Here is a 27,986-nt window from a genome sequence, read left to right on the forward strand (position 1 = left end):
GACCTCCAACAAAGGGAGACGAACTCCCGTGGAGCCAGATCATGTTAAAGTGGAGATGAAAATGATGATGCGGCCTCTAGTAGAAAATCCAAGTTGACCAAGAACCACGTCCCGTGTCAGGGGTCCCAAAGGGAAAGTCCCAGCAGGAGGTGATAGCATGGCCCCAACCCTTCTAATCCACACTCCACAATTCTCAGTCCACCCCTATCTGCCAGATACAGAGCCCAGAAGCAAGGGTCAAAAGAACACTTCTGTCCCATCCAAGTTATTGTTTCAGGTGGCCTCAGGGGAGGCTCCAGGCGTGCACCTTAAATTAGGAGGAGGTGGGGGCGGGGCAGGCTGAGTACATAGGCCACTGAGTTAAAAAATCAAACCTTTCAGGGCTAAGAACTAAGCTATCTAGACTGTATCATTAGCTGTGGTTACCACATACAGAACTGATTAGAAGCCAAGAAACCAGAAATTTCTAGCATTTTAAGGGAAATGTACTGCCAAAGAAACCACAAGCCTGGTGTGACAAAAGCTGGTCATTATTTGACCCCACAGCTTCCCTGAGGCCCCTAAACCACTTCTCCCCAGCAGGAAGGGAGCTGTAAAAGCCATGTAACCCCCTATGAGGGCAGCCTCTCCAGTTCCCACTTCTGATGAGACCACAGGGAGCAGGGAGCAGGGAAGCTCCGCCAATACCTACCCCACCCCTCAAAACAGGGTCAGAAATCACAGAACCAGGTGCTGGAACAGCAGTTCTTAAACCTTATCTACACCGGCAGCTGAGGTAAGGCCCAAGAACCTGCATTGCTAACAAGTTCCCAGGGGATGCTGAGGCTTAGAAGTCTAAGGAATGCACTTTAAGAATCACTGGTCAACTAAGAAGAACAAGGGACTACAGATGTACCAAGCAAAGGGCTCACTCCCCTTGCCGGAAGAGACTCCCCTGGGGAAAGGGTGAGCACGTTGTGTTTGTGGGAAGAAGGATACATACAGATGTTTGGGTGGCCCAAAGCAAAGGGCCAAAGGAAGCCAGCTGTCCCTCCAATATGTACCCCTCGTCGTCTAGAGTAATAGACACTTCAGTTGTGCACACAGGGTCCCAGCTACAGATCACATTTCCCAGCTTCCCTTGCAGCTGCGTGTGATCATGTGACCTACCCTGGCCAATAGCCTGTGAAGGGAGGTTACACTGCGGTTCCCAGGGAACGTGCCTTTCTTGTTGGCTGGAAGGCATGTGTGGAGGCACAGTGTCTTTTTAAAGTCTTATTTAAGTCACTGTAGTCTGCCCTTAGTAACAGCAATGAACCTGGGATGCTAACATAGGAAACTACCAAGAAACAGCTAAAGGAGTAAAAAAGGTTGACACTGGCAAGCAGATTTACCAGGAAAAGGAATGGTAAGGCTTCTGTACTAGTTTTTTCTAATTCTTATAACATTTAATGTCTGACAATTGAATATTAATGCTCTTGGCAATTAAGGCTGAGAAAATATCAAGGAACAGAGCCCCACACACTCAGCTCTTTACACAATGGGACCAGCAGCCCCTTGAAGGACATGATTTCAAGAGACAGGACACACATGTGGCCCCCCATGAACCCCACACTCAGCCTTTTGGTTCAGGTACAACCTTCGGAAGGTCTCTGCTAAGTACAAATACATTACCTAGTTTTCCAGTTCTGTTTTACTCAAACCTAGTCTTAAAGTTCTCTGAAAAGTGGTGGGCAGAAGTCAGGTTCTCAAACTGCTATGGGCAGCTGAGCAAACTCATAAACAATCTTCAGCAAGTAAATGCAAAGCAAGGTCTAACTAATGCTACAATTAGGGTCTCCCAGGTGGCACAGCGGTAAAGAATCCACCTGCCAATGCAAGAGACGCGGGTTCAATCCCTGGGTCGAGAAGATTCCCTGGAGAAGGAAATGACAACCAGTATTCTTGCCTTGGAAATCCCACGGACAGAGGAGCCTGGTGGGCCACAGTCCATGGGATCGCACAGAGTTCCATTGGACATGTGGACTAAATAAAAACAATGTTACAATTAGGGAAGGGAAAACTGATCTAATTGGCTGGAATAACAGAAATTTAATATGCCTCACTCATGCCTTTTGTATTCAATTTCAAAAAATGACCAATTTTCCTAATTAAAAAAAAAAACAGAAAAACAAAACCCCAAAAAACCCCAAGGTACAGAAAGGGGAAGTGTATTGCCTGAGGACTGAAAGCAATAGTGAAAACACAACCGAAATCCCAAAACAAATCTCTCTTCCTCAGGCAATTTTAATCAGCAGAGCTAAGGGGGACTGGGGAACACAGGCAGACTCTCACGGTCCTGAGAGGCTACAGGCAGTTGGAACAGGGAAGTAGGGAACTAAGTAAAGTTCTAGGAAGAAAGGCTGACAGATAAATATTAGTTTCCTGGAAGACCAAACACTGCGTGCAGTGAGGTTCCCATGAGAAAAGCTAAGAATGAGGACTCTGATCCCGACGCGCCTGGGTGTGACCAGCCCTGTGCCCGTGGGGGAGGCTCTGAGCCATTCCTGACCTCAGTGTCCTCTTAGCGGGAGAAGGGGCTCCTTAGAGCACCCACCTCGAGGGGGTTCTGGGAGGAGCCAAGCGCAGCGCCTGGTACCTCAAAAGTGCCCAGTCAGTGTCAGCTTCAGAGTGTCACACTGCAGTGAGTGTGTTTCTCTGAATCTGACATTAAGCTGTGTGTTGACTTCAAATTGTTAAGAATATGTTCAAGATTAGTCAACAGTCAGGTTCTGACGTCAATGGCAAGCTGGTGTGCCCAATGAGAGATGTGTCTCACTTCCTGGTACATGTCTGCCCCTGGGCCTCCAGACACCCCTGCAGCATCCCAGTACCCTAAACCAGTGTCCTCCCCAAAGTGGCCTGAGCGGGAGGTCCCTCCATTCTGGCTGACATGACCCAACAACAGCTTTCCTGCTCCACTCTGCAGTCCCCACTCTCCACAACTCTCTCTCTTTTTTTCCCCCTCTCTTTCTTTTTAGCATCCTTGGACAGGCACAAATTTCCTCACCTCTTTTTGAACCCATTTAGAGTTTACCACTAATTCTATCAAAACATGAAAAACGTGTGAAAGCACATCTACTCAACTCAGAGTGTGCCACATGTCAGGTTCTGGGGCTGCAGACAAGCCAGAGAGGGATCTGCAAGCAGCTACACAGGACAGGTGCTGGTCACGCCAACCACTGTGTGTCTCCACCTATCGGCCACCCTGATAGCTCCTGATTTATCTCTGAGGATGGAGGTCTCTAAGCCCCCACTCCTCATCCTCGTAGCCCTCCCTGATTCCAGAAGGCAGGTGCTGAACTGAGGTCTGTTGGTTCAGTCCGGTTATTCCCAGCTCAGGAACCCCAGATAGGACAATTCCAGGGCCCACAGGGTGGCCCGCAGGCCTGTGGGGCTCTGCATGCCCTGCTGTCTGCCTCTCACACCAGCGTTATGCTAGTTCCTTCAACACCCCCGGACCTTCGCACAGGCTGTTCCCTCTCCCCTGGGCTCTCTTACTCCAGCTCCTCTCATGGGTGCCTTCTTTTCACTCCTCCAACTTCACCTCCTGAGATGGGCCTTTCATGACCACCATGTTCTAGAAGGCTCCTGACTCAGTCACTCCCTCCCATTATTTTTACCTGTTTTCCTATCTGCCATCTCCCCATCACTATGCTCTCCATGAGAGCAGTGACCTGTTGCTTTCCCACCTGTATTCCAGGACCTCGGACAGCACCAGGCCCTGGGCAGGGGCTCAGTAAGTACCTGTGAGAGGCCTGGCCCACTGCCCCACACGGAAAGGGTCTCTTTGGGAACATGGGGCTGGGGGGCCCAGGTGTAGATAATCAGGCCCCCCTCATCCCCCTGCCTCTGCTGAGCACTGGCTGAACACCAGGCCCTTGACATATTCTATTTCTTCAGTTTCACCGACACCCTTCAAGGTAGGGAGGTTATTATTTATTACCTGTTAATATAGTCCCACCATGGCCATATCTGTAGGGGAGCAGTTTGTAACACTGGTACTGAATTAAACAAAACTTAAAATATACAAACTTTCAACACAGCCATTCCAATGTTGGGAAAATCATCCCACAACTAGATTCACATGTGTGCAAATGGGGTGTGTGTCCCACACTGTACACAATAGGCAACTGCTAGAAGCAACCTGAATACCTATCAATAAATCACCATACATCTGTCATAGGAATACAATGTCACTGCTGACAGAAGATCTCAATATGAAACAACCTGGAAGATCAACTGCCAGGTGAAAACAAAGGGGACATCTGAGTGCACAGTGTTCTCTCTACCATCTGTATTAAAAGTGTTGCAGATACATATAAACATTTGCCTAGAAAATTTCTAGGAAAATAGACAAGAAATTGTAACTAGTAGTTACTTCTTGGGATGCCAAATTGGGAAACGGGATGAGGCTATAAATAATTTTTACTGCCGACTTTCTTGAATTGTTATGTTATAGCTATTTTTAAATTTCTACTTATTTTTGGAACAGAGAACCAACATGTAAAAGGTGCAAAGAGACTGTCAATAAAAAATCAATAAAATAAAATCTCCAACACCTGCTTCTCTGGCCACACCATTCCTCTCCCTGGGGGTCGTGACCACTGTTATTAATTTCTTACTGGGGTGGTAAGAAATGTTTTTAAGATCAGGAAAGCTTTCAAGGCCAGCAAGCACAGCTCCCGCCGGCCGCGAGGGGCGGTGGGCACTCACAGTTGAGGATGATCTGGGCCGCGCGGTAGAGCTCCAGGTGGCACAGCAGGTCCAGGAGCTGCTGGACGGTGGCCTGCCGCATGCCCCACCACCACAGGAGCTCTCGTGTGATGCTCACGCCCTGGGCCCGCTCCATGGACTTGATCTTCCGCAGCTGGGTCAGGTCTGTGATCACGTAGGAGGCTGGAAGGTGAGCACGAAAAAATACAAGAGTCAGAAGGGCAGTCCCTCCACCAGAGGGTCCCCATGCTGGCCCGGCTCTGTCCATCACCAAACCGCCTGCCCCTCACTCCACCTGAAATTCCACCAGGAGTTGGGCTCCACCAGCAGCCCAAGTCATTCAACACTGCCAGGACCAGCATGCTCACACTTGAATGTAAATGTCACCCTGGGCGGCCACACAAGACTTAGGAGAAAGACCACTGGACAAGCCGGTGAGGGACCTTGAGCTTTAGCTGCTTACTTGCTATGGGCAAGACACTCCCCCAGGGGGATGGGAGCCTCGGTTTCCTCAAGTGTAACAGAAGGTAAAAGAACTTTGCCTGTCTTCCCTTCTAAACAGAAGCCCCGTGTAGGCACTGTTAGAGCCTCAGAACAGAGAAGAAGGCCTGGCATAGAGTGAGGGCAGGGCCAGGACCAAAGTGAGGCCGTGGAGGAAGTGCTCACTCTTAGGGCTGGTCCTGCACCTGAAGCAGCCGGAGAGTAGATGTCTCCTATAGTTTTGCCCTGGGCATCCCATTCTCCTCACCTAAGTCCCAGCCCTGGCAGGGGGAACTGAATGAATGAATCAATGAATCCACAGCCTGCTATCCTCGCAGAACTGTAACAAGGAGCAAGAGAGCCATGGATCTACAAGCACTCTGCCAACTCTGAAGCAGTGTACAATTTACAGGGGGCTACTGTCTACAATGGGCTTCCCTGGTGGCTCAGCCATAAAGAATTCACCTGCAATGCAGGAGATGCAGGAGACTTGGCTTAGATCCCTGGGTCGGGAAGATCCCCTGGAGGAGGGCGTGGCAACCAACTCCAGTATTCTTGCCTGGGAAGTCCTATGGACGGAAGAGCCTGGTGGGCCACAGTCCACGCAAAGAGTTGGACATGGCTGAAGCGATGGAGCATGCACACACTGTCTACAATACTAAAACTAATGCATTACTTCTTTTCATTTTCTATTATAAAGGTAATGGTTGTTTGCTAAAGAAAACTTGGAAAAGACAGGGGTAAAAAAGCTAATAAATGACACAGCATCCCACTAAGATACTTTCCATTTCTGAGACTGTCCCCTTCAAAACACACAGGGGTGCTTCTGGATGCAGTTGCTGCCAGACTGTAAGAAACAATGTGTATCTAGACCTCATTTACTAACACTATACCATAAGCATTTTTCAAGTTGGTTACAAGCACTTCATATTTAGCATTTTTGAGTGGTCACATAATATTCTGCTAAGTTTTCTGAAGTGAGGGAGGCACCTGTTTATTTATTTTTAAACTAGGACTAAAACAATCAGACTTCAGTTTCAGGATTTCAGAAATCATGGAGCAGATATCTATGTGAACATCAAGTCATACATTCATTCAACAAAATATTATTGAGCTCCAGGCCTGCGACAAGCTCCAGAGATACAGTGGTAAGTCAACCCAAAGTCCACAGAGCTTTTCTGTTTGAAAATATACCAACATAAGTGAACTGAGTGGGGAAGAGCAAGACAAGAGACCAGAATTACATAACGATGGAGTTCGAATGCCAGGCTACAGTCTGAACCTGATCCTAAGGGTCACGGACACCAGGACACTATGAAACACCTCAGAACCGGGGAGGGACGTGATCCTATTATACCGTCCCTGTTCCTCTGGAGGAATGGGGAAGGTTGTGACAGCCTCCCACAGAGAGAAAGCCTCTGGGAGAAGTGCCTGGTTAGAGATGGAAAGTTCTTGAGTTGCAACCTTAGTCACTGGAAACCCCGGGCCAGATTCCTGGTCCGTGGGATGTGATGTCAGCAGGGTCAGGGGCTGCTTCCAGTGGCAGAGAGAAAAGAATGAAGGGAAGAGGAAAGAACCCCTCTTGCCAGCCCTCTGTGCACACAAGCTCTGTCCACAGGTTCACCTCCCACTCTCTGGAGGCAGCATGACGTCATGGGAAGAACAGAAGCCACCCCCAGGGCTCCACTGCGGCAGCCCTCACTCCTGTGGGCTCCACTTTCCTCACAGGCAACGTGGGAGGAAGAGGGGTTAAACCCGGAGTTGCCCGGCAGTGTGGACACTGTAGCTCTGTGAAAGTGACATCCCTCACAGCACTGACCTGTCAGCATTTAACAAGGCCCTGAAGCCAGGGTCAAGACAAGATAGAGATCTTAGCGGGGTGAGTCACTGACAAGTGGCCTGCTGAGTCCTTGGCTCTTGGCCCAACACTCACAAGCAGTACCTGGTTATTACATGTGGAACATGTGGAAACTGGGAGAAAATCAAAGCCCCTGTGATCACCCCACTTGGAAGACCCCAAGGAAATCACTGGTTATACTCTTGTCAGCTCTTCTATCAGAAATAAAAATACACACTTATGTCAGCAGGAGGGATGTTATAATCGCAGGCTCAGAGACCAGACTTTGGATTCTTTTCTTTTCTTTTTTTTTTAACATTTATTTGGCCGCACCAAGTCTTAGTTGCGGCTCTCAGGATTTTTAGTGGGGGCATGTGGGATATAGTTTCCTGACCAGGGATCGAACCCAGGTCCCCCACATTGGCAGCGCAGGGTCTTAATCCCTGGACCACCAAAGAAGTCCCCAGACTTTGGATTCTGAGGCCTGGGTTCAGATATTCTCTCTGCTACTTATTTGCAGTGTGCTTAGGGAAGGCGCCCCCTCATCTCCCCAGTGCCCCAGTCTCCTCATTTTCATATGAGGCAAACAATGCCACTTGCTTTCAGCGGTTGTTTCAAGGATTAGATTGGTTATACGTATAGGATAACATACCTGTGATAAAATGCTCAATGTAATTGTTAAGCCATCTATACTTTATGAAAACTTGCTTTCATCCCTGACGGTTAACACTATGTGATGACCATCCCTCCTAGTCTGGGATCCTGAGTCCTGCAGGACACAGGAGAAAACCTTGCCCATCTTCAAAGCTCTCTGGGGCAGGGAGGGAACAGTCTCCTGAAATGATCCACCCTTGGATGAAGTGTTCCTTGTCTGGACTAACCAGACTTCTTCCTGATTGAGGGAAAGGGAGAGTGTCTTGCCCTCTAAGCCTCTCAGCAACTCATCCCCATTTTACAGATGAGGAAACTAAAGGCTCAGAGAGAGGCGATCACTTGCCTGAAGTCACACGGCTGGGCAGGGACAAAGCAGGGCTGTACACAAAGACCGGCATGTGCATGAGAGAGGAAGAAGGGGAGCCATCCAACAAAGGAATCCCTGCCCCAGCACCCCGTGAAATACACCTGGGATGAGTGAAACTGTGAGAAGCCAGTCTTCCCCCAAGGGGAAGCATCAATGCAGTCACAATCATAGGGAAACAAACAGGAGGCAAACATGTTATCTGCCAAAATGGTCAAATCCAAAGAGTTTGCATATTTGTGACAGTATGATTTTTTAATCACTTTATAGATTTTTCCACCTCCACTCCCCAGTATCACAATCTGCCCTAAGGAATGATCGCTTCTAAAATGACTGGCATTATCTCTATTAGTAAAAAGCTAGAATGCCATTAAAGAAAAAAAAAAGAATAAATTGTGGAATTTGCAGTAAGGTCTTTCAACCCCAACAACAAAAAAGGAGACTCGCAGAAGCCAAGACTCTTCAGGGCTGGAAGGACAATCACAATTACTTGTGCTGAACAGAAAACCATGAAGTGCTGCCTTGGCAAGGAGCTGCTACCTGGGGGGCATGGCTGGCTCCGAGCCCAGTGGCCTCTGATTCATCACAGACAACCGGCTGACCACCAGGCTCCAGGTCATCTTGTGTCCTCACCATTCCCACATCCTTCAGCCCATCCTTCACTCAAGTGGTACACAGTGTACACTGCTGGCCACTGGGGTGATGTCCCTGCCCTTATGGCGCTTACGTTCCCTGGGGACAGACAAACATAGACAAGTAAGGAACAAGGTCATAGCATGTTAAGAGAAATGAAGAAAATAAAACATAGAGATGAGATTAAAAAAAAAAAGAAAGAAAGGGGGACAGGGTCAACTTCTCAAACAAGGTGTCGTATGAATTGAGAACTGAAAGACTATGCCCCCCAAAGATGTCAGTGTCCTAAACCCCAAAACCTGTGGATATGGCACCTTACATGACAAAAGGGACTTTGTAGATGGCATTAAGTTAAGGGCTTTGAGATAAGATTATCCTGGATTATTTGAGTGAGCCCGAGAGTCCTTATACGAGGGAGGCAGGAGTGTCCGATTCAGAGAAGACTACAGAAGCAGAGGTCAGAGAGTTGAAGGTGCTACCCTGTTGTCTTTGACAGAGGAAGAGGGGCCACAGGTCAAGGGATGCAGGCAGCCTCTAGAAGCCGGTAAAAGCAAGGAAATAGATTCTCCTCTAGAGCCTCTGCAAGGACAGCTGCCCTGCCAACACCTTGATTTTAGGCCTTCTGACCTCCAGAACTGTAACACAATAAAGGCTGTTTTTAAACCATTAAATTGCGGTAATTTGTTACAGCAGCAATAGAAGTCTAATAGAGACTAGAAAACCAGCCCTGGGGAAGATGGGGGAAGAACGTCCCAGACCGAGGGAACAGCAAGTATGAAGGCCCTGAGTCTGGACCAAGGAGGCTAGCATAGCTGGAGCAGGGTGAGCAAGAGCTGGGTGTGGGAGGAGAGTCACACAAGTCAGTGGGGCTCATGTTGTGCCAGATGAGGCAGGCCTGGTGAGGAATTTGGATTATAACCTAAATCACAATGGGAAGCCTCTGAGGACCTTGAGCAACTCTGGTGTCTCCAGAGTGCAAGGGGTCAGAGGATGTACAAATGCACATGAAAAGACACCCAATATCATTAGTCATTATGGAAATGCAAACCAAAACCACAGCAAGAAATCACTTCATACCTCCTCGAATGGCTCCTCAGATGGCTAGAAACTCAGAAAGACAGATAGGAACAAGTGCTTGGATGGAGGGGGACATGGAGAAATTGGGACCCTCGTACACAGCTGGTGGGAATGTAAAATGGTAAATGCATTTCCGAAAACAGTGTAACACTTCCTCAAAGTGTTAAACATAGTTACGCTGTGACTCAGTAATTCCACTCCTAGGTATCTACCCAAGGGAAATGAAAACATACAGCCACGCAAAGACAGACACAAATGTACACAGAAGGATTATTCATAATAGCCAAACAGTGGAAAGAACCCCAAATGCCCATCAACTGTCAGATGAATAAATAAAATGAAGTATCTCCATACAATGGTATATTATTCAGTAATAAATAAGAAATTAAGCACTGATACACACTAAAATATGGATGAACCATGGAAAGGTGCTAAATAAGTCAGTCGCAAGGGAGTACATATTTTATGATTTATTCCATTTATATGAAATGTCCATAATAGGCAATGCCTAAAGCTGGGGGGAAACAGGAGATGTGTTTGGGAGTGTTGGGGAGACTGTTGAGGGGTATAGGGTTTCTTTCTGGGGTAATTAAAATGTTCTAAGATTGATATGGAAATGGATATACAACTTTGCATATACTAGATGCCATTGGATTGTACACTTTAAATGTGTGAACTGCATGGCAGGTGAATTATACCTCAATGAAGTTGTGCTGCCTTTTTTTTTTTTTAATCATCATATATGGAGAACAGGCTTGTTGCCAAGAGGGAGGGGGATGGGGGAAGGATGGATCAGGAGTTTAGGATGAGCAGATGCAAAATGTTATATATAGAATGGACAAACAACAAGGTCCTACTTTACAGCACAGAGAACTATATCCTATATCCTGTAATAAACCACAATGGAAAATAATTTTTATTTTATTTTATTTATTTATTTATTTATTTATTTATTTTTGTTTTTGGCTGCACCATATGGCATGCGGGATCCTAGTTCCCTGACCAGGGATTGAACTTATGCCCTTTGCATGAGGAGCATGGAGTCTTAACCACTGGACTGCCAGGGAAGTCCCGGAAAATAATTTTTTAAAAAATATATAGATATATATAACTGAATCAGTTTGCTGTAGAGCAGAAGTTACAACACTGTATATCAACTATACTTCAATTTAAAAAACTTTTTAGTCTAAAAAAAAAAGAGGAAGAACTTCACAGGAGTGCCTTCTAAATCAATATCCTAGAAACAAAAGTTGTTCTGGCCTTCATAACTGAGGCCAACATGGAAAAAACTAGAGAGAGGCTCTTACATAAAGTGTTTGTCCACTACCCAGGAAACAATAAAAAATAGTTAAATCACAGATCATCTGAGCAAAGGGTCACAGTGTGGTCTAGATAATCAGATGGTGACAGACTTCTCAGAGATGCCCTGATGTGTTACCAAGGGACTGCTTCTGCAGGGAGGAAAGGGGAGGCTGAGGGCCTGGGAGGGGAAAGATACCACTTTCCAGGGGCCTGATTTGTTCACTGAACCTAGTACCTCTGCTATTTTTTTCCACTAAACAGTGAATAAGAATGCACACTGAAATAAAAATGGAAGTCTGTGTTCCTAAGGAATACTGCTTGGCAAGGAGAAATAATTGTGATACAGTGTAAGTGAAAAAAGTAGGCTAGTAGAATGTACAAAATTATATGATTTTTGGAAAATGTATATTCATAAATAAATATGCTTAGGGGAAAAAAAGACTAGAAGGTATAAGACACCTAGCACTCTGCTGGAACATGGTGAGAAGCCAATTCATGTTACCAGCTGTTGTTGTTATTATTATTATTGTCGGCACCCAAATGATAGGAATGGTATCACTGAGTGGCAGAGTTTGAGCTAACCTTTGTTTCCTCAGTATTTTGCAATAAGCATGTATTATTTTTGTGACTGGTTTAAAGCAGGATTTCTGAACCTTAGCACTACTGACACTTCAGGCTGGATAGTTGTTTGAGGAGGGTGCTGTTTTGTGCATGGTAGGACAATTAGCAACATCCTTGGCTTCCCTGGTGGCTCAGACGGTAAAGAATCTGCCTGCAACGCAGAAGACTTGGGTTCGATCCCTGGGTTGGGAAGATCCCCTAGAGAAGGAAATGGCAACCCACTCCAGTATTCTTGCCTGGAGAATTCCATGGACAGAGAAGCCCGGCTGCAGTTCATGGTGTCGTGAAGAGTCAGACAGGAATGAGCTACTGACACACTTGGCATCTACTCACTATATCCCCCAAGCTGTGACAACCAAAAATGTCTCCAGACATTAGAAATGTTCCCTAAAGGGATCAAAATTGCCCCTGGTTGAGAACTGTTAGTTTAAAACATATATTATTTCAAAATATATATATATATATATATATATATATATATATATATATATATTATTTCCTCAAACTGGACGGATAACAACATGCATGTTCATTTTATTATTATTCTTTCCACCATACATAAATATTACATTCTTTGTTCAACTGGTATATATCATAATCTCCGTTTTTTAAAAATACAGATATTAGCTTTCAAATAAAGTGGCACCAGTCGCATGGTTTTAAAAAAAAACACAAAACTAAGAATGGTCATTGTTAACACTTCCTTAATACTTACAAGAACCTCTGACACACAGGTGTCAAGAGCTTTTTATACAATTTTTATTCCTCACAACCACCTCCAGTTTACAGATTAAGAAACTGAGACTCAGATTAAGGTTAAGCAACTTGCCCAAAGTCACCAGTTGGATGTGGTGGAGCCTGGAGTACAGACCTCTGTTTGGGCGCCTGAGGGCCACATGCTCAGCATGCCCCCAGATGCCAAGCCCTCAGTCAATCACCAGGCGCAAACAAAGAAAATACACCAAGGAGTTAAGGATGTCCTGGCGGAGCCAAACGCCGGGGTTAAAGCCAACTCCGCCACTTAGGAACTGCGTGACACAAGTGACTCTCACAAGTGGCTGCCCGCACCAGTGACTCTACCTCTAAATCCTTTTCTTGGTCTGTAAGATGGGGTGAGAGAAATAATGCACTTTACGGCTGCTGTGGGAATTAAATGAGGTAATCCGTGTCAGGTGCTTGCGTCAGGGCCGGCACACAGTAAGCACCAGTCACTGCTGACAGCAACACTTTTCAGCTTTACCGTAAACAGCGAAGTGCAGCCGGTCATTACTTAGCGACAGACTGAGTAACAGCAGAAATCGTCCGAGATCACCTCACACCTTCCAGATCACCAACAGAAAAGGGGCAGCGCCTGCCCAAGGATACACAGGAGGCCGGACCCAGGAGAGCAGCACAGAGAGCCCTAGACATCAAGGACCACGGTAGACACGCGGGGAGGGGGCTTAGTGGGGGTCGCAGGAAGGACCACTCACCGAACTGCATCCAGTCCCACTCGCTCAGCGTGTCCATGTTGCGGCACAGGTCGTCCAGCACCCAGGAGGGCAGCTGGTAGATGTAGCAGCACATGGCGAGGCTCTGAGGGCTGGCGGGCAGGCGGGCTGACAACTGAGTTCGACGCACCCAGGACTCCGCTTCTGTACCCGCCGGCCGGTGGGTCCACCCACCGCGGGCCGCCGGGAAGTGGGCGGGGCCGGCCCTGTGTGCCACTGCCCCCTGGCGGACACCGGGGGCGCGACGCCTCCCGGCCGGCTTGACCAGTGGCTGAGAAACCAAACCGTCAGAGCCGGAGAAACAGGCCCACGGGACAGAGGAAACATCTTTAAGACCACACGTGAATTCATTGGTGATCCCAAGAGACCTCTGACTCCACCTCCAGGGCTTTAGCCCTTCAGCCACATTCGACTCATTCAAGAGATAGTCTATTAATAACCTGCTATCAGTAGGGCACTGTTCTAGGTGTTGGAGATGCAAAAGTGCAGAAAACTTACAAAAGTCCCTGTTTTCATGGGACTTACAGTCTAGACGGGGGGTGGGAGTGGGTGGAGGAAACTAGCAATAAATAAAACAGTACTGAAGAAATAAGTTACATGAAATGCTAAAAGATGCTAGTGTTGGGGGGGAGTACTTTAAGAGGAATCAGGAGTCCAGAGGAAGCAGGGGTAGGACTCTGTATTAAACAGGAGACTCAGGATAGACTGTGACTTTAAGGGCCAATACTTATTGAGCAGCTACTATGTGCCAGACACTGCTCTAGGTGCTGGGTTCTTTCCTCCAGAGAGGCCTGAGTAGTGCAGGGCCTAAGCAGGCCATCTTATGGACATGACTTTGTCCCCATTCTTTAGAATAAGTTCTTCAAAGTAAGGTCTTTGTTATTACTAATTAATAGAGTTGCCACTCACCTATCAAGTACCAGGCATCTAACACATATTACCTATGTGTAGATCCTTACAATGATCCTACAGGATACATTTATCATTTCCCTTCTACAGATGAGGAAACAGGCTTGAGTCAGTTGTAACTTGTCCAAGCCAAACTGGTCAAGTAACAAGAGTCTGATCCCAAGGAAGGGCTCTTTGTTCCCTATTTTGTTCTCTGAAAAATTTTCTGTGATCCTGAACAATACACAGTTTCTCCTAATTAGCTTTTCCATGACCAACACCCTCCCTACCAGGGTCAGTTAAAAACAGTTACTGAACCTAAATGTAATTAGTGATATAGTTGTGCCATTTTGACCTGTTCGTTTGCTGCTGCTGCTAAGTCGCTTCAGTAGTGTCCAACTCTGTGTGACCCCATAGACAGCAGCCCACCAGACTCCCCCGTCCCTGGGATTCTCCAGGCAAGAACACTGGAGTGGGGTGCCATTTCCTTCTCTAATGCATGAAAGGGAAAATGGAAAGTGAAGTTGCTCAGTCATGTCCGACTCTTAGCAACCCCACGGACTGTAGCCTACCAGACTCCTCCATCCATGGGATTTTCCAGGCCAGAGTACTGGAGTGGGTTTCCAGTGCCTTCTCCATGTTCATGTTTAATTCCCTTGAAGATACAGAGGTTTGCAATCCCTGCTACACCTTAGAATCATTTGGGAACTTTAAAAAAAGAACCTACAGGCCTAACCCTACCTCTGTCCAGAGATCCAGGTGCGATTGTTCTGGGTTGGAACGCAAACACTGGCATTTCAAAAGGCTTCCCAAGTAGTTCTACTTATGTGCAGGCAGAGTTGAGAACCCGTGGGACATCAGTAAGATGGAAGTGAAAGAAGGCTGATAAAAAGGAAATAATGAAAATAATGCTTTTCGGTGTACTTTGCACATATTTTTCTTCTCTAATAAAAATAACTTTATTGGTTTTCCTGATAGTGTATGATCATTGTCCTCAACAAAGGAGTGAAATTAAGGGAAAAAGGCCAGGCCTGGACTTATGTTCCACCTGCATAGGGGAAAACCCAGTTCTCGCTTCTGTGTTTCTTTACTTTTGTAACTGAGCAGGGCCCTATGGGGCGCGTTCTCAGAACAAGTCCCACTGCCCTGCCATGTCCTCTGCCTCCATCTTGTCTGTAGACAAAATTTAGCCTCTTAGACCCTCCATGAGTTCCAAACAGTAAATTTAATTAGAGAAGTATGAAAATGAAGAAAGGGAGACAGTCAAGTGAGACAAAATAATAATAGTTTAGCCATTAAACTGTTTCGCCGTTCATCAAGGACTGTTACTTCCTCCTCAAGGGCTATATATAATATTCTGAGCCAAATTCTTTGAACTATTTTATAGATACTGAAACCCCCACCAGATGGAAGAAGTTAACCGTATGCTGCATACAAGCATGTAGACCCCAGGCCAGTAGGAATTAGAAGGCTGATGATGTTAATTCCTCATTATCTCATCACCAACCAATCAGAAGAATATCCATGACTGGATAACACACCCCACAACCCCCACTTCCTCACCCTATCTTGAAAACCTTTCTCCATTTGAAAATGAATAGATACATGTCTAGACATAACTGCATCACTTTGCTGTATACTTGAAACTAACACAACATTGCAATCAACTATACTCTTACATAAAAGGTTTAAAAAAAAAAAACCAAAAATCTTCTCCTGAAAGGCTTCAGGAAGTTCAGGATTTTTGAGCACTAGCTGCCTGGACTCCGTTGTTTGGTGCCCTGCAAATAAACACAGGAGTTTCCTTCACCACAACTCAGGGTTAAGTAGGTTGGCTCTACTGCATGCGGCAAATGGACCCAAGTTACTTTCAGTAACACTGTTACACACAACACTTCACTTGGGACACTTTTAGTCACCAAATGAGGGAGAGGGGGTAGATTCCCCACAGCAAGCAATCCTCTAGGACACCAGCTGGGTGTTCTACAATTTAACTCAATTCTAACACTATCTACTGGGAGATAAGTGTCAGATCCCAGAGGTTAAGGGCTCAGTTCCATGAAACTGTCCCCACCCGTTTCAGATGCCAGTCCAAGTAGTTGTACTACTCATTATATACCCCAGGTTATTCATTATTTCTGTCCAACATGGCTACAAATCAGAAGTCCCCAGGACCCCTCCTTAAGTTCAATTAATTTGCTAATGGCCCAAAGAACTTACGGAAATACACTTACCACTTTATTAAAGGATATGATAAAGAATACAAAAAAAAAAAAAGAATACAGATGAACATCCAGATGAAGAGAAATATGGAGTTAGACCTGTTAGATCCTGTGTCCTAGGCTGGAGAAGGATAGCAAGGACTGAAAATTCCATGCTTTCTTCCAGGAGTCATACAAGAGCCAGCCCAGAGTCCTCTCATTAGAATAAAAGATGCTCCTAGTGATCTTATCACTTAGAAATTTGTTTTGTTTTTTTTTTAAATATGGAACGCTTCACGAATGTGCGTGTCATCCTTGCGCAGGGGCCATGCTAATCTTCTCTGTATTGTTCCAATCTTAGTATATGTGCTGCCGAAGCGAGCACTCACTTAGAAATTTGAATTCAATGGTTTTAGGAGCTGTGTACCTGGAGTTCAGGCAAAGATCTACATATATACATATATATAATTTTTTTCCCTGTTATGTCAGAGAGACAGAGACAGAGAAATGAACACCTTCCCATAGTCTCATCCTGGAGGCACAGCATTATTAATAGTTTAGTGTATATACTTGCATGTATTTTTAGACCTCTACAAAATTAACTTTTTAACATAAAAATTTTAAAAACACATTTAATTTTCTATAAATGTTTTTCAACTAATAATGAATAGTTTTTCATGTCCATACATAAGAATCTATCTTTTCCTTTTTAATGGTTTATTTAGGAGCACCACACACGATTTGGCCCATCTCCTATTAATGTACATTTGTTTCCAGTATTTGGACTCTTCCAGAGGTGTCTGCTTTCTCATCCACAGGAAGGGTAGGGGTTCCCTTCCCTCTCTGCATTTGCTACGGGACAAGGGTAACCCAGACCTGCTAGAATAATTCTCCACTCTAGTTTCCATCTGATTGTTTCTGAGCACTGGATAACTGAAGCACAAGTTTTTAGTATTTCCAAGTTGGACCAGGGTTATCTGACCCCGCTCCTTCAGGTGAAGAATGTCATCTTATGTCCTCCCTAGCAAATTGCTGCTAGGCTATCCTTTGCCCAATTTATTCTCCTTCAATCTATCTAAAGATAAAATAATTTGCTAAAATGATTTCCTCTGAGTCTTTCAGCAATATTAGGTCTGTTGTGAACATTTGTGGGTCCAGTCATCAGGGACTCAACTCTTCCCAACTGGAACAAAACAATCTTTTGTGTTTTCTACCTGAATAGGGAGAGAGCATATTGCTATTTATTTGTATGTTAACTTGTACTTTCCTGAGGTTTCATGTTCCAAATTCTGAAACAAGTTTTGCAGGTTTCTCTCTCATTTAAGTGTCCAGTGCTATTGCCCAACACTTTTGGTTAACATCACAAGCATATCTGATAATCTATTCTGTCTGATATAAAAGTGGATAGATGTCATTATAAATTTGTCCAAACTCACAGAATGTACAACACAAAGAGTCAACTGGTGTGATCTGCCTATGGATTACTGCGCATGTGTGGTGATGGGGGAAGTCTCCAGGAAAATGTTCTGTTGAGGTAGGGAGCTTAGCTGACAGAAAGGAGAAATAGTGAAGGGGTAACAGGCAGCCCAGTGACTAGTATAGAGCAGGGCTGAGGTGTTAAGAACAGGATACAGAAACCTAACATGAAATATCTGAAAAGTTCATACTGGTGTTCCTATTTCAGGACTGTAAAATACTGGTATTTATTTCATGTCCTTAGTGAGCTGAGCGCCCTGTTTTCTTTTCATCTTCTCAATATCCAGTAAGTCCTAGTGAGATATTAACCACTTTTTTTAATAGACTATTTTCTAGAGCAGTTTTATGTTCACAGCATAATTAAGAAGGTACAGGATTTCCTATATACTTCTTGCTCCCAAAGTCTCTCCCATTATCAACATCCCCCATAAAGTGGTATATTTGTTACAACTGATGGACCTACACCAACATAGCATTATTACCCCAAGTCTACAGTTTACCTTAGGGTTCACTCTTGGCGTTGCACATTCTGTGGGTTTGGACAGATGTATAGTAAAATATATCCACTATTATATCAGACAGAATAAATTTACTACCTCAAAAAATTCTCTGTGGTCTACCCATTCATCCCTCCACCTCCTCAAACCCTCTCTGCCCTGTAAAAAAATTATTTATTCTTGGCCATGCCAACTGCACATGGGATCTTAGCTCACCATCCAGGGATCAAAACCATGACCCCTGCATTGGAAGTGTGCAGTTTTAACCACTGGACTGCCAGGCAAGTCCCCCCAGTCCCTTTTTAATCCAATTCTGCCTTTTCCAATATGTTGTAGAGTTGGAATCATAAAGTATGTGACCTTTTCAAGCTGTCTTCTTTCACTTAGTAATAAGCATTTAAGTTTTATCTGTGTTTTTTCTTGGTGGACAGCTCCCTTCATCTTAGTGCTGAACAATATTCCGTTATTTGGATATATTACATATGCATCTATTCACCTACTGAAGGACACTCTGCTTGTTTCCAAATTTTGGCAATTATGAACAAAACTGCCATAAACATCCATGTGCAAGCTTTTGGACGTACGTTTTCAACTCCTTTGAGTAAATACCCAAGGAGCATAATTACTGGATATATGATAAGCGTTTAATTTTGTAGGAAGCCATCAAACTGTCTTCCAAAGTGGCCATACGATTTGGTGTTCCCATTAGCAATGACTCAGAGTTCCTGTTCTTCTACATCCTCACCAGTATTTGGTGTGGTCAGTGTTCTGGATGTGAGCCTTTTTGTGTGTGGGGGGCGAGCATTCTAATAGGTGTATAGTAGTATCTTACTGCTGTTTAATTTGCAATTCTCTGACGACATACTACGTGGACCATCTTTTCTTTTTTTAAACACTTTTTTGGTCACACTGCTTGGCATGTAGGATCTTAGTTACCCGACCAGGGATCAAATTCACACCCCTTGCATTGGATGCATGGAGTCTGAAGCACTGGACTGCCAGGAAAGTTCCTGGAGCATTCTTTCATATGCTTAGTTGCTATCTGTGTATCTTCTTTAGGGAGATGTTTGTTAAGGCTGATTCTATTTTCATGAAAATAAAAAAAAGCCTTTGTTCCCAATGTGAATGCTTTTCTTCTTCATCTTTTTCTGTAGTGCTTAAAATTTTTAGTGATATTTCATCTTTACAAGAAAAGAAAAGCTAAAAGAATTAAAGTTCTAAACAAAATCCAGGGTTGGAAAGAAAAGGGACAGGGAACCAGGTTGCTTTGGTTTCCTCTCCCCAAGCCCATTAAACAGTCTTCACACCTCTCCAAGACAGAAGAACCTGGCAAATGACATCCTACCTATTTCCTTTACTCAGCACCATTTACTGTATCCAAAAGAAGCTTTAAAAAAAAAAAAAAAGAACTGAAAACAGGTAAAACCACAGTCTCTCAAGAGCAATACATTTAATACATTCATAAGATTTCAAATGAGTACATACATGCTACAGGTTTTCCATTTTCTTTGGACAACACAAAAACCACAGTACTCAAATTGTAAGTTTTAACAGGAACATTTTGACACATGGCAGGTTAAAAAAATAATAAAACCAACACTGAACTAATCCAGCACCAATAGACTTCCTTAAATCTCTCATGCTATCCTACTTTTGAAATCATATGGCTGCCTTCTATACCAGCATTTTTTCTTCTCCACCCAACAATTCAACAACAAAAATTAGATAAAAAATTAGAGGTGTGTCACTGAATGAATAACACAACAGATTTTTTTTTTTAAAGCCCCTTATTTGTTGAATGTTGAAAGAGGAGAATATGATTAGGTGGAAATACTGTAAGGCATTTGATTCATTCACTTCACTCTGATATCAGAGCACAGGAAACGTGCTCAAAGGTTAGCAGAAGGATCTAATAAGGATGGCAAGAAATAGTCCCACATTATTTATAAAAGGAAGGCTGCACTCATGAATATGAAGAGCTTATAAGACCATGGAAAAATATTTTAAGTTATAAAGTTAAATGAGAAAGTAGAATATAAAACTGTATATTCAGTATGATCTCAACTATGTAAAACCAAGCCAAAAAAAGGCTGAAAGTTCAAAATGTTAAGTTAGTGGTTGCATTTAAACAATGTATCTACCTGGATCTTTTTTTCCTTTTATTTTTCTGTCTCTCCCAAAACTTTCTCTACTGGGAAGGATCCTTTTTTTTTTTTTTTTAAACCATTAGCTACTAAAAAAGGATGCCTGATAAAAGTATTGAATTCAAATTAATGAATTTAAGTCCAGCCTATAGGCAAGGATCTGGGCATGTACAAAACTATAAAATATTCCAGGCTACCCTCTAAATCCACAGTGTGTTACCTGTAACATCCCAGAGGCTAGAGGGCTTCGTCTTCTCCTCTAGCCAGGTGCAAAGTGTCACCAGATCCTGCCTGATGAAAAACTGCTGAATTAAACAGAGACGTCATGGATTTACAAAAAGGAACAGAAATACCCACACTTGGCAAAAACCAATTTATAGCACAGGAGTAGCTCTTTAATACTATGATTAAACAAGGCAATGGCTATTTTCTCCTATCTCCTGTGTGGATAGCAAGTTTCAAAAAGCTATCACCACAAGAATTGTAGAAAGCTAATCCTGGCTTAGAAACAGAAGTAAAACAGCCCTGTGACAACAATGGACTAAGAAAAGTCAAAATTTAGAAAATCATAAAAAAAAAAGCTGCTTTCTATAAAAATGATTCCCTTTTAAACATCTGTTTACTGTATATACTTTAAGGTCCCCACTATCACCCCCCTCAAAAAAAGGGTCAAAACCCCTAAACACTTTCTACCGAAGGACCCACTGGTTTGTTTTTTCAACTAACACAGATGGAAGGCTCATAATGTGCGAGGCACTAGGGTCTCAAAGAACAGACAGATTTTCCCCTGCCCCAGGGACATTTCCGTCTCTCAGAGCAGCAGGCGGGCACATCACCAACCACAACACAACAATGAAAAGCAGGCGGCACTGCTTCCTTACAACTCAAGAATAAGCTACAATTCTCGCTGTAATTACTTCCACCAAAGTCCTTACACAGAAACTTTCCTGACTCACCAGGAAGCAAGGATGCAACTACTTTTCCTTGATAAATATTTCTACAAGAGGCAGGCATAATTATTACATTTTGTGATATTTGCCCTTAAACATCACCATGCCTAGTAGTGAGGTCAGTTAACTTTAAGCAATGGAGCATTTTCACTCCAAGAATGAGACACCTTTAAGCCGAGAAAAGGTGACCAGTCCTAGCTCTGGATCAAGACTTGTCAGGACCGTCAAAAGCTGAGACCGAGGAGTGTAACTTTTAATTAAAAATCTTCAGTCTCCCCTGCCATCCGCTGGTTTTCAATATGCTCCTGTGTCAGCCGCGCCAGGTCCTTCTGCACATTGGGGTGGTCTTCCAGATCTTCGTAGAGGGATCGCGCAATGTCCAGTCTCCTGTAATCCTCAGGCTTGACTAGGCTTCGCACAACCTGGAGGCACCGCTCTTTCAGGGTGTACACTGTAAGGGCAGAAAACCGACTCAGCAGCAGACTCAGGCCTGGGGATTGAGCGCTCAAGAGGCTTGGCCAACTGAAGCCATTACATTTTCGACAGCTGGACCTCACGTTGGACAACAAAGGTGAGTACGTGGGTTGTGGCAGGGTGTTAACGTGATGGCTCCGATAGACATCTCACAGCATTCATGACCCTGTGGAGGAACTTTCCTTGAGAGTGGGCTGAGCCTATGATGTGCTTTAATTAAGTGAATGTGGGCAAAGTGACGCTGTGGTGATTCTGGGCTTCAGCCTTAAGAAACTCTGGCAACGATCGCTTTTACGCCCTCAGGAGCCCTGAGTTATGCAGCAAGAGAGACCACATGAAGAGGGCCAGGCCCTGAGACAACACAGCTGAGAGGCCCAGCCCTCAGCCAACCTGCCGGCAGAGAGCAGCCACACCAGTGACCACCAGAGAGTAGAATAACCCGAGTTGAACTCAGCCCTGCCTGCAGAATTATGAACAAATAAAATGGCTGTTGTTGGGTTAGGGGTAGCTGTCACACAGCAAAAGATAACCAAAACAGCATATAACTGGATTTGGGGGGATCTCAAATCCTATGTTTTTGCTTTTTTTTGTCACACCTCACGGCTTGCAGGATCTCAAGTTTCCCTGATCAGGGATCGAACCCGTGCTCTCTGCAGTGGAAGCACACAGTCCTAACCACTGGACCACCAGGGAAGTCCCTCAAATCCTTTTTTTTTTTTAGTAATTAAAAAATTTTAACTTTTCCTAGAGTAGCATTAAGCAGCAAACAGAAAAAACACGGTAACAAGTTGTGAGAGAGACACAGAAGAAAGGGAAAATATTTTAGCATTTTAAATGGTAGTTTTCCTGATTTTTGGACAAAAGGTCCCACATCTTCATTTTGCACGGGTCCCACATATTAGGAAGTCAGCCCAGCTGCTGACTACTCTGTTCCTCCTGAGGCAGGTCTCAACCTTTCATTATTGAAACCTCCTTCTGTCTATAGCCTTTTGGGGATTCCAGCTGTCACTGATCTCCTCAAATCCTATTTTTAACTCACTGGGGAACTTATTCTTTAAAGGTCTCCTATAAGGCAAAATTTCCTGTATTTTAACTTACCAGTGTTCACTTCTGTATATCCACTGCCTTAAAACAAAATCTATATACACATACTAATTTGAACCTTATGAAGCCACAGATATTTAGGTTTTTTTTTAACCCAAAAGATCAGTTTCTTAGGGCTCAACCTAATAAAATCACTTGAGTTTTAAACAAGTGTAAGCTATGAAGCTAATGTTCAGTTTGCTGAGTTTTTTTTTTTTTTTAAACCCCTGACTGGCACAGTAAGCTTGACTGGATTAAATTACATTAAAAGATACAACACCAGAAGTCATAAATAAGCCATGATATCTCACTCTCTACACATTTTTTCTCCTGAGATTCCAGGGCATAATTCTACTCCAAGGCCAGGGAAACAAAATGCACTCATAATTCTACAATCAGTTATTTTAATTTAGCCCACTCCTGACAAGCCCAAAGAGCTTCTGAGACACCACAACATCTTTGTTCAACATAGAGAATACCAGTAAATTACTTACATTTTATTTATGGTGGAGGATAGGACACAGAAAAGTTGGATACCTTGCCCAGCATCAGGCAAAAATCACTAAGGACTGAGCTCCGTCAAGGGCCCATCCTCTACTTAGCACAACAGCCTATCTTTTTAAAAAGTAAGATGGAACATCGGTATACCTGGCAGTGTGATGTTGGCAAAAATAGGCTGCCCATCAACATTGAGAGATGGCACAAATAGCTCAGTTTGGTTAACTAGAAGCCCATCAGATGTCCCAGCATCTCGGAAGAGCCAAAGGTGACCTGTTAAGACAAGCAGAGGTTAAGTAGTCACATATCTACTGCCTTCATGTCCCCAGGCTCAAATACTTGCCTCTCATTGTGCTCAAATACCATACAAAGCCCTCCCAATAATGTTATTCTATGGAATCCTCACAAAAGGCAATGCAGACAGTAGACAGAAGAGCAACTATACCAGGTTCCAAAACGAAGGCCCTTTCTGCTACCTTGGTGCAAAAGCAAAGTATCTGAACTGCAAATCACATCCAATGGTGCAAACTAAAGAGAGGTCACCAACCCCTCAGATCTGTGCTTCTCAAAAACAACAAGGTACAAAAACATCACACTGAGAGAAAAAAGCCAGACAGAGAAGGGTATATTCTGTGTGAAGAGATGAAACTAATCAAGGATGTGAAAAATCAGAAGAGTGGAAGAGGGCAAGGGAGAACTTTCTGGGATAATGGAAATATTCTGATCTATAACTTGATCTAGGTATTGTCAAAACCTATTAAATGCTAGGATCTGTGTATTTTACTGCATGAAAATTAGAAAAATGGATTTAAGAAATAAATATATCTTTTGAAAAAAAAAAAAACAGAGAGAGGGGGACAGTTGGAAGGAGACAAAAATCCCAGACCTAAGATTCTGTTCAAGGAAAGAAGGAGGCTGCCTCAGAATAAAAACAGCATGAGATCCTGGGCATATGTTTACATGACGATTTGGAGGCAAAATTTAAGAAACGTCAAGTGAGAAGTAATGTTTTTTATTGTGATAAAATATACATAACATAAAATTGGCTATTTTAACCACTTTTAAGTGTATAATTTAGGAACATTAAGTACATTCAGAAGGTAAGTAATTTTTTTAATGTTAAAAAAAAGGCACTGATAAATTTTGGAGAATAAAAAAGTCACACAATTTCCTGGATAAAAGACTGCAGAAATGTGGGTCTCTGGGAGAATTGAATTCTTCCTCATTAAAAAAAAAAAAAGTATTTTTTCCCCTAGGATACTATGTGGCCTGCAAGGATCTTAGTTTCCCCACCAGGGATCCAACAGGGCCAGCAGAAAAAGCACTGAGCCCCAAAACATTGGTGCTGTGCTTAGTCACTCAGTCATGTCTGACTCTGTCACCCATGGACTGCAGCTCGCCAGGCTCCTCTGTCCATGGGCATTCTCCAGGCAAGAATATTGGAGTGGGTTGCCCTACCCTCCTCCAGGGGATCTTCCCAACCCAGGGATTGAACCCAGGTCTCCCGCACTGCAGGCTGATTCTTTACTTTCTGAGCCACAGGGAAGCCCAAAGAATTCCCATTCCTCATTTAGCATTAGGAGAAATTTGGTGTAAAAGTTTGAAGAGCATCACTGACTGTGCTACCCTCAAGGAAAAAAGATTCATCAAGATCCTCTGAGAAAGACAGAGAAATTTTAGCAAGTGTTAACTTTTTTTTTGAAAACCAAGGGAAGATTACTGCCTCCTTAGGCAGTAAGCACTAGACACCTCCAGCCTGGGTTATTACAACAGTTTTCTAAGTCTTACCAGTAGTCTTCCCCTTCCAAATCACCTTGCATCCTGGGGAAGCTTTTCAGTATTAAATCAGGCAATGCCATTTCTCTGTTTAATAATTTCCAATGGCCCCCATTTTCCTAGGGGTAAAATCATCTTTCACATTTCCTCTCCCACCATTCCATACCCTCTCCCCTCTCCCAGGTTCCAGGTGTCAGGCCATGCGGTTCCGTCTACAGCTCTTAACTCCTGTCTTGGGTTGGTCAGATTCCATGCATCTTCCAGGCTTCCCCTTCTTTTCCGGGAAGTTCCCCTAACTGAACGCACACACCCTTTCCTTTCACTGAGCAGGTGCAATGCTGTGCTCCGTTCCTACTGCAGCAATTATGACACTGGCTTGCTTTAATCTATTTACGTATTTGTGTCTTCTGCCCCACTGAACAGAAGAGACACTTCATGAAGGCAGGGACCCGACGCGGACCGGCTCACTGGGCACACCGGACAATGTGGCATTCTCCTAATCACAAACTGAACAAATGGGCGTGAGGGATGGAATACACGTGGGGTTGATCTTCAAATGCAAACTACTCAGTCTTAGAAAGATACTGTCACTTACTAGTTGCGTCAACTTGAATCTGTCACAACCTCAGTTCCTCGAGTGTAAAATGGGAATAAAAATGACAACAGCAGCAGCCTCCCCTAAAAGGGGTGGGGATTCGGTGAGACCGAGCCACCGTCACCGTGGTTTTCAGGCCTAGAGCGCGGCTCGCTGCGCTCAGCTCAAGGGGGCGGCGCGGCCGGGCGCGACAGGGCGACCCCGGCCCGCCTACCTCTGTAGCTGTGGATGCGGCGGCCCGTGCCGGGGGGCAGCGTCGGGTAGGGTTGCGGCTCGCCATCGAAGTTGAGCCACACGGGCAGCACCACGCGCGGGCTGCGGTTGCAGAAGATGACCTGGGACGGCTCGCGCGTGTTCACGGAGCGCAGCACCGGCCGCAGCCGCCCGGCCTCCATCTCCTGCTCGGCGCCGGGTTCCTCTGCACTCGCCTCCTGGGCGCCGGCCTCAGCCTCTTCCGCGTCCCCCGCCTTCCGGGGCATTACCTCCGAGAGCCTAGACTACCCCGGCCTCGCGGGATTCGCCGGCCGCGCGGGGCGGGGCGGGGGGTGCGTGCGCGTCCCCGGGCAGGCGTACGTGCGGCTTTCGCGCGCTCTGGGTGGAGGATGGCATGCACCCTGGTAATAGCAGGCTAGAGGCGGTGCGCATGCGCAGATGTATCACCTAACCTTAGGGGACTCATCTTCTCTGAGGCGGAGGGTGGCGCTAGGCCATCTTGCCCCAGGGTTTCCTCTGAACGTTGGATTTTTGTGCCTCCCATAGGTTTTTCACACAGCGTTTCTTTAGCTTCATTCCTTGCTTTAAGACCGTCGTGGTTTTTGCCATATTCTCCCTACCATCTGCGCTATTATTTATTTGCTAATTTTATTAATCAAGTTGTTTGGTCTCCATTTTGGATCACAAAATTTGAGTTTTGTACAGAAAAGTAGGATAAAGTGAAATTTTCCCTTTCATCCTAGTTCCCCCAACCACCTCAAAAGAATCCCTGGAGGCAATAAGTATCATCAGTTTTTTGTACTTCCTTTCAAAGTTTTTCTAAGGCATACCCAGTTGAACACATCTGAGAAGATATTTTATACCACCACCATCAATGGAAATTCTTTCATTTGCCACAAGAGAATACAGAGGAAGTAAGTTAAAACAAGTTATTAAACAAACACAGACCTTAACACTGACATTGTATCATTGCAAAAGTTTACATATTTAAGAGGAAGGAAAATGTATTTTGGGTATTCTAAGTCCAAGCTACAGGCTATGTTGTTCTTAGAGTACATTTCACACTATGCCAAACAAGTAGAGACAAAAAGAAAACGTGCCCGTTTTTCAAAACAACTAGTGATTTTTTTTTCTTCTACTTCTCTGCCTTTTCAGAATTTTCTTTTAATATATATTTTGCCTTGTTTATGCTTTCCTGGTGGCAGAGCGATAAAGAATCCATCTGCCAAGCAGAAGATGCAGGTTTGATCCCTGGGTTGGGAAGATCTGGAGATGGAAATGGCAACCCATTCCAGTATTCTTGCCTGGGAAATTCCATGGACAGAGGAGACTGTTGGGCTATAGTCCATGGGGCCCCAAAAAAGTTGGATACAACCTAGCAACTAAACAACAATATTTTGACCAATTAAAAAGTATAGAGTAATAAAGCAAACACTGATAATCTCACCATATAAAACTAACAGTACATTGTCATATTTACTTTTTAAAGTTAAGACAACATAAATGATGAGGCCAAAATTCCTTTAACTTCCACCTTGTTTCCCCTCCTTCTTCAGAGGCAATAACTACCATGAGTTTGATGTGTCTAACCAGGCTATTTTTTCCCCCTAAATTTAAATTTCCATATGGTAGAGTTCACTCTTTTTTGGTGTATAGAGCTGTGTTTTGATAAAATGCATAGTCATGTAACTATCAGGACAATCAAAGTACAGAACAATCCACCCTCTCCCACCCCCCAAAAATGAGTGTAATCAAACCCTACCCCCAGGCTTAAATCTTGGCAACTATTGATACATCTTTCTTTCATCTCTATAGTTTTCCAGACTGTCATATAATGGGACCACACAGCATGTAGAATTCTGAATCTGGCTTTTCATTTAGTGTGCTTGAGATTCATCAATATTGTAGAATGTATGAAGTTTATTCCTTTCATCGCCAAGTGGTACTCCACAATACACTCACCAGCTAAGGGACACTGAGCAATCATGAATAAAGCTGT

The 27,986-nt window shown here is 44.3% G+C and overlaps 2 protein-coding genes and 1 non-coding gene across 4 annotated transcripts in view; all 3 read right to left on the reverse strand.

Moving 5' to 3' along the window:
- The window catches only part of IRAK2 (interleukin 1 receptor associated kinase 2), a 52,827-nt gene extending 39,473 nt beyond the window's left edge, over positions 1–13,354 (reverse strand). For both annotated transcript variants that reach the window (XM_043885229.1, XM_043885228.1), the window contains exons 1-2: positions 13,175–13,354; positions 4,735–4,917 (exon numbers count right to left, since the gene is read on the reverse strand). In XM_043885229.1, the coding sequence (XP_043741164.1) occupies positions 4,735–4,917; positions 13,175–13,268 (277 nt within the window). In that variant the 5' untranslated portion in view covers positions 13,269–13,354. The remainder of the gene's footprint in view (positions 1–4,734; positions 4,918–13,174) is intronic.
- A 3,205-nt stretch (positions 13,355–16,559) lies between these two features.
- LOC122683332 lies at positions 16,560–16,666 on the reverse strand. Its single transcript, XR_006337684.1, has one exon. It is a non-coding gene; the product is annotated as a U6 spliceosomal RNA (small nuclear RNA).
- A 3,023-nt stretch (positions 16,667–19,689) lies between these two features.
- On the reverse strand, positions 19,690–26,322 carry VHL (von Hippel-Lindau tumor suppressor). Its single transcript, XM_043886236.1, has 3 exons — positions 25,989–26,322; positions 23,554–23,676; positions 19,690–21,799 (listed from the first exon to the last, which is right to left on the reverse strand). Exons 1-3 carry the CDS (start codon positions 26,251–26,253, stop codon positions 21,606–21,608), a joined length of 582 nt encoding a protein of 193 aa, XP_043742171.1. The 5' UTR covers positions 26,254–26,322; the 3' UTR covers positions 19,690–21,605.
- Positions 26,323–27,986: the final 1,664 nt, after the last annotated feature.

Source organism: Cervus elaphus, chromosome 24 (assembly GCF_910594005.1).
Source record: "Cervus elaphus chromosome 24, mCerEla1.1, whole genome shotgun sequence".
Taxonomy (NCBI): domain Eukaryota; kingdom Metazoa; phylum Chordata; class Mammalia; order Artiodactyla; family Cervidae; genus Cervus; species Cervus elaphus.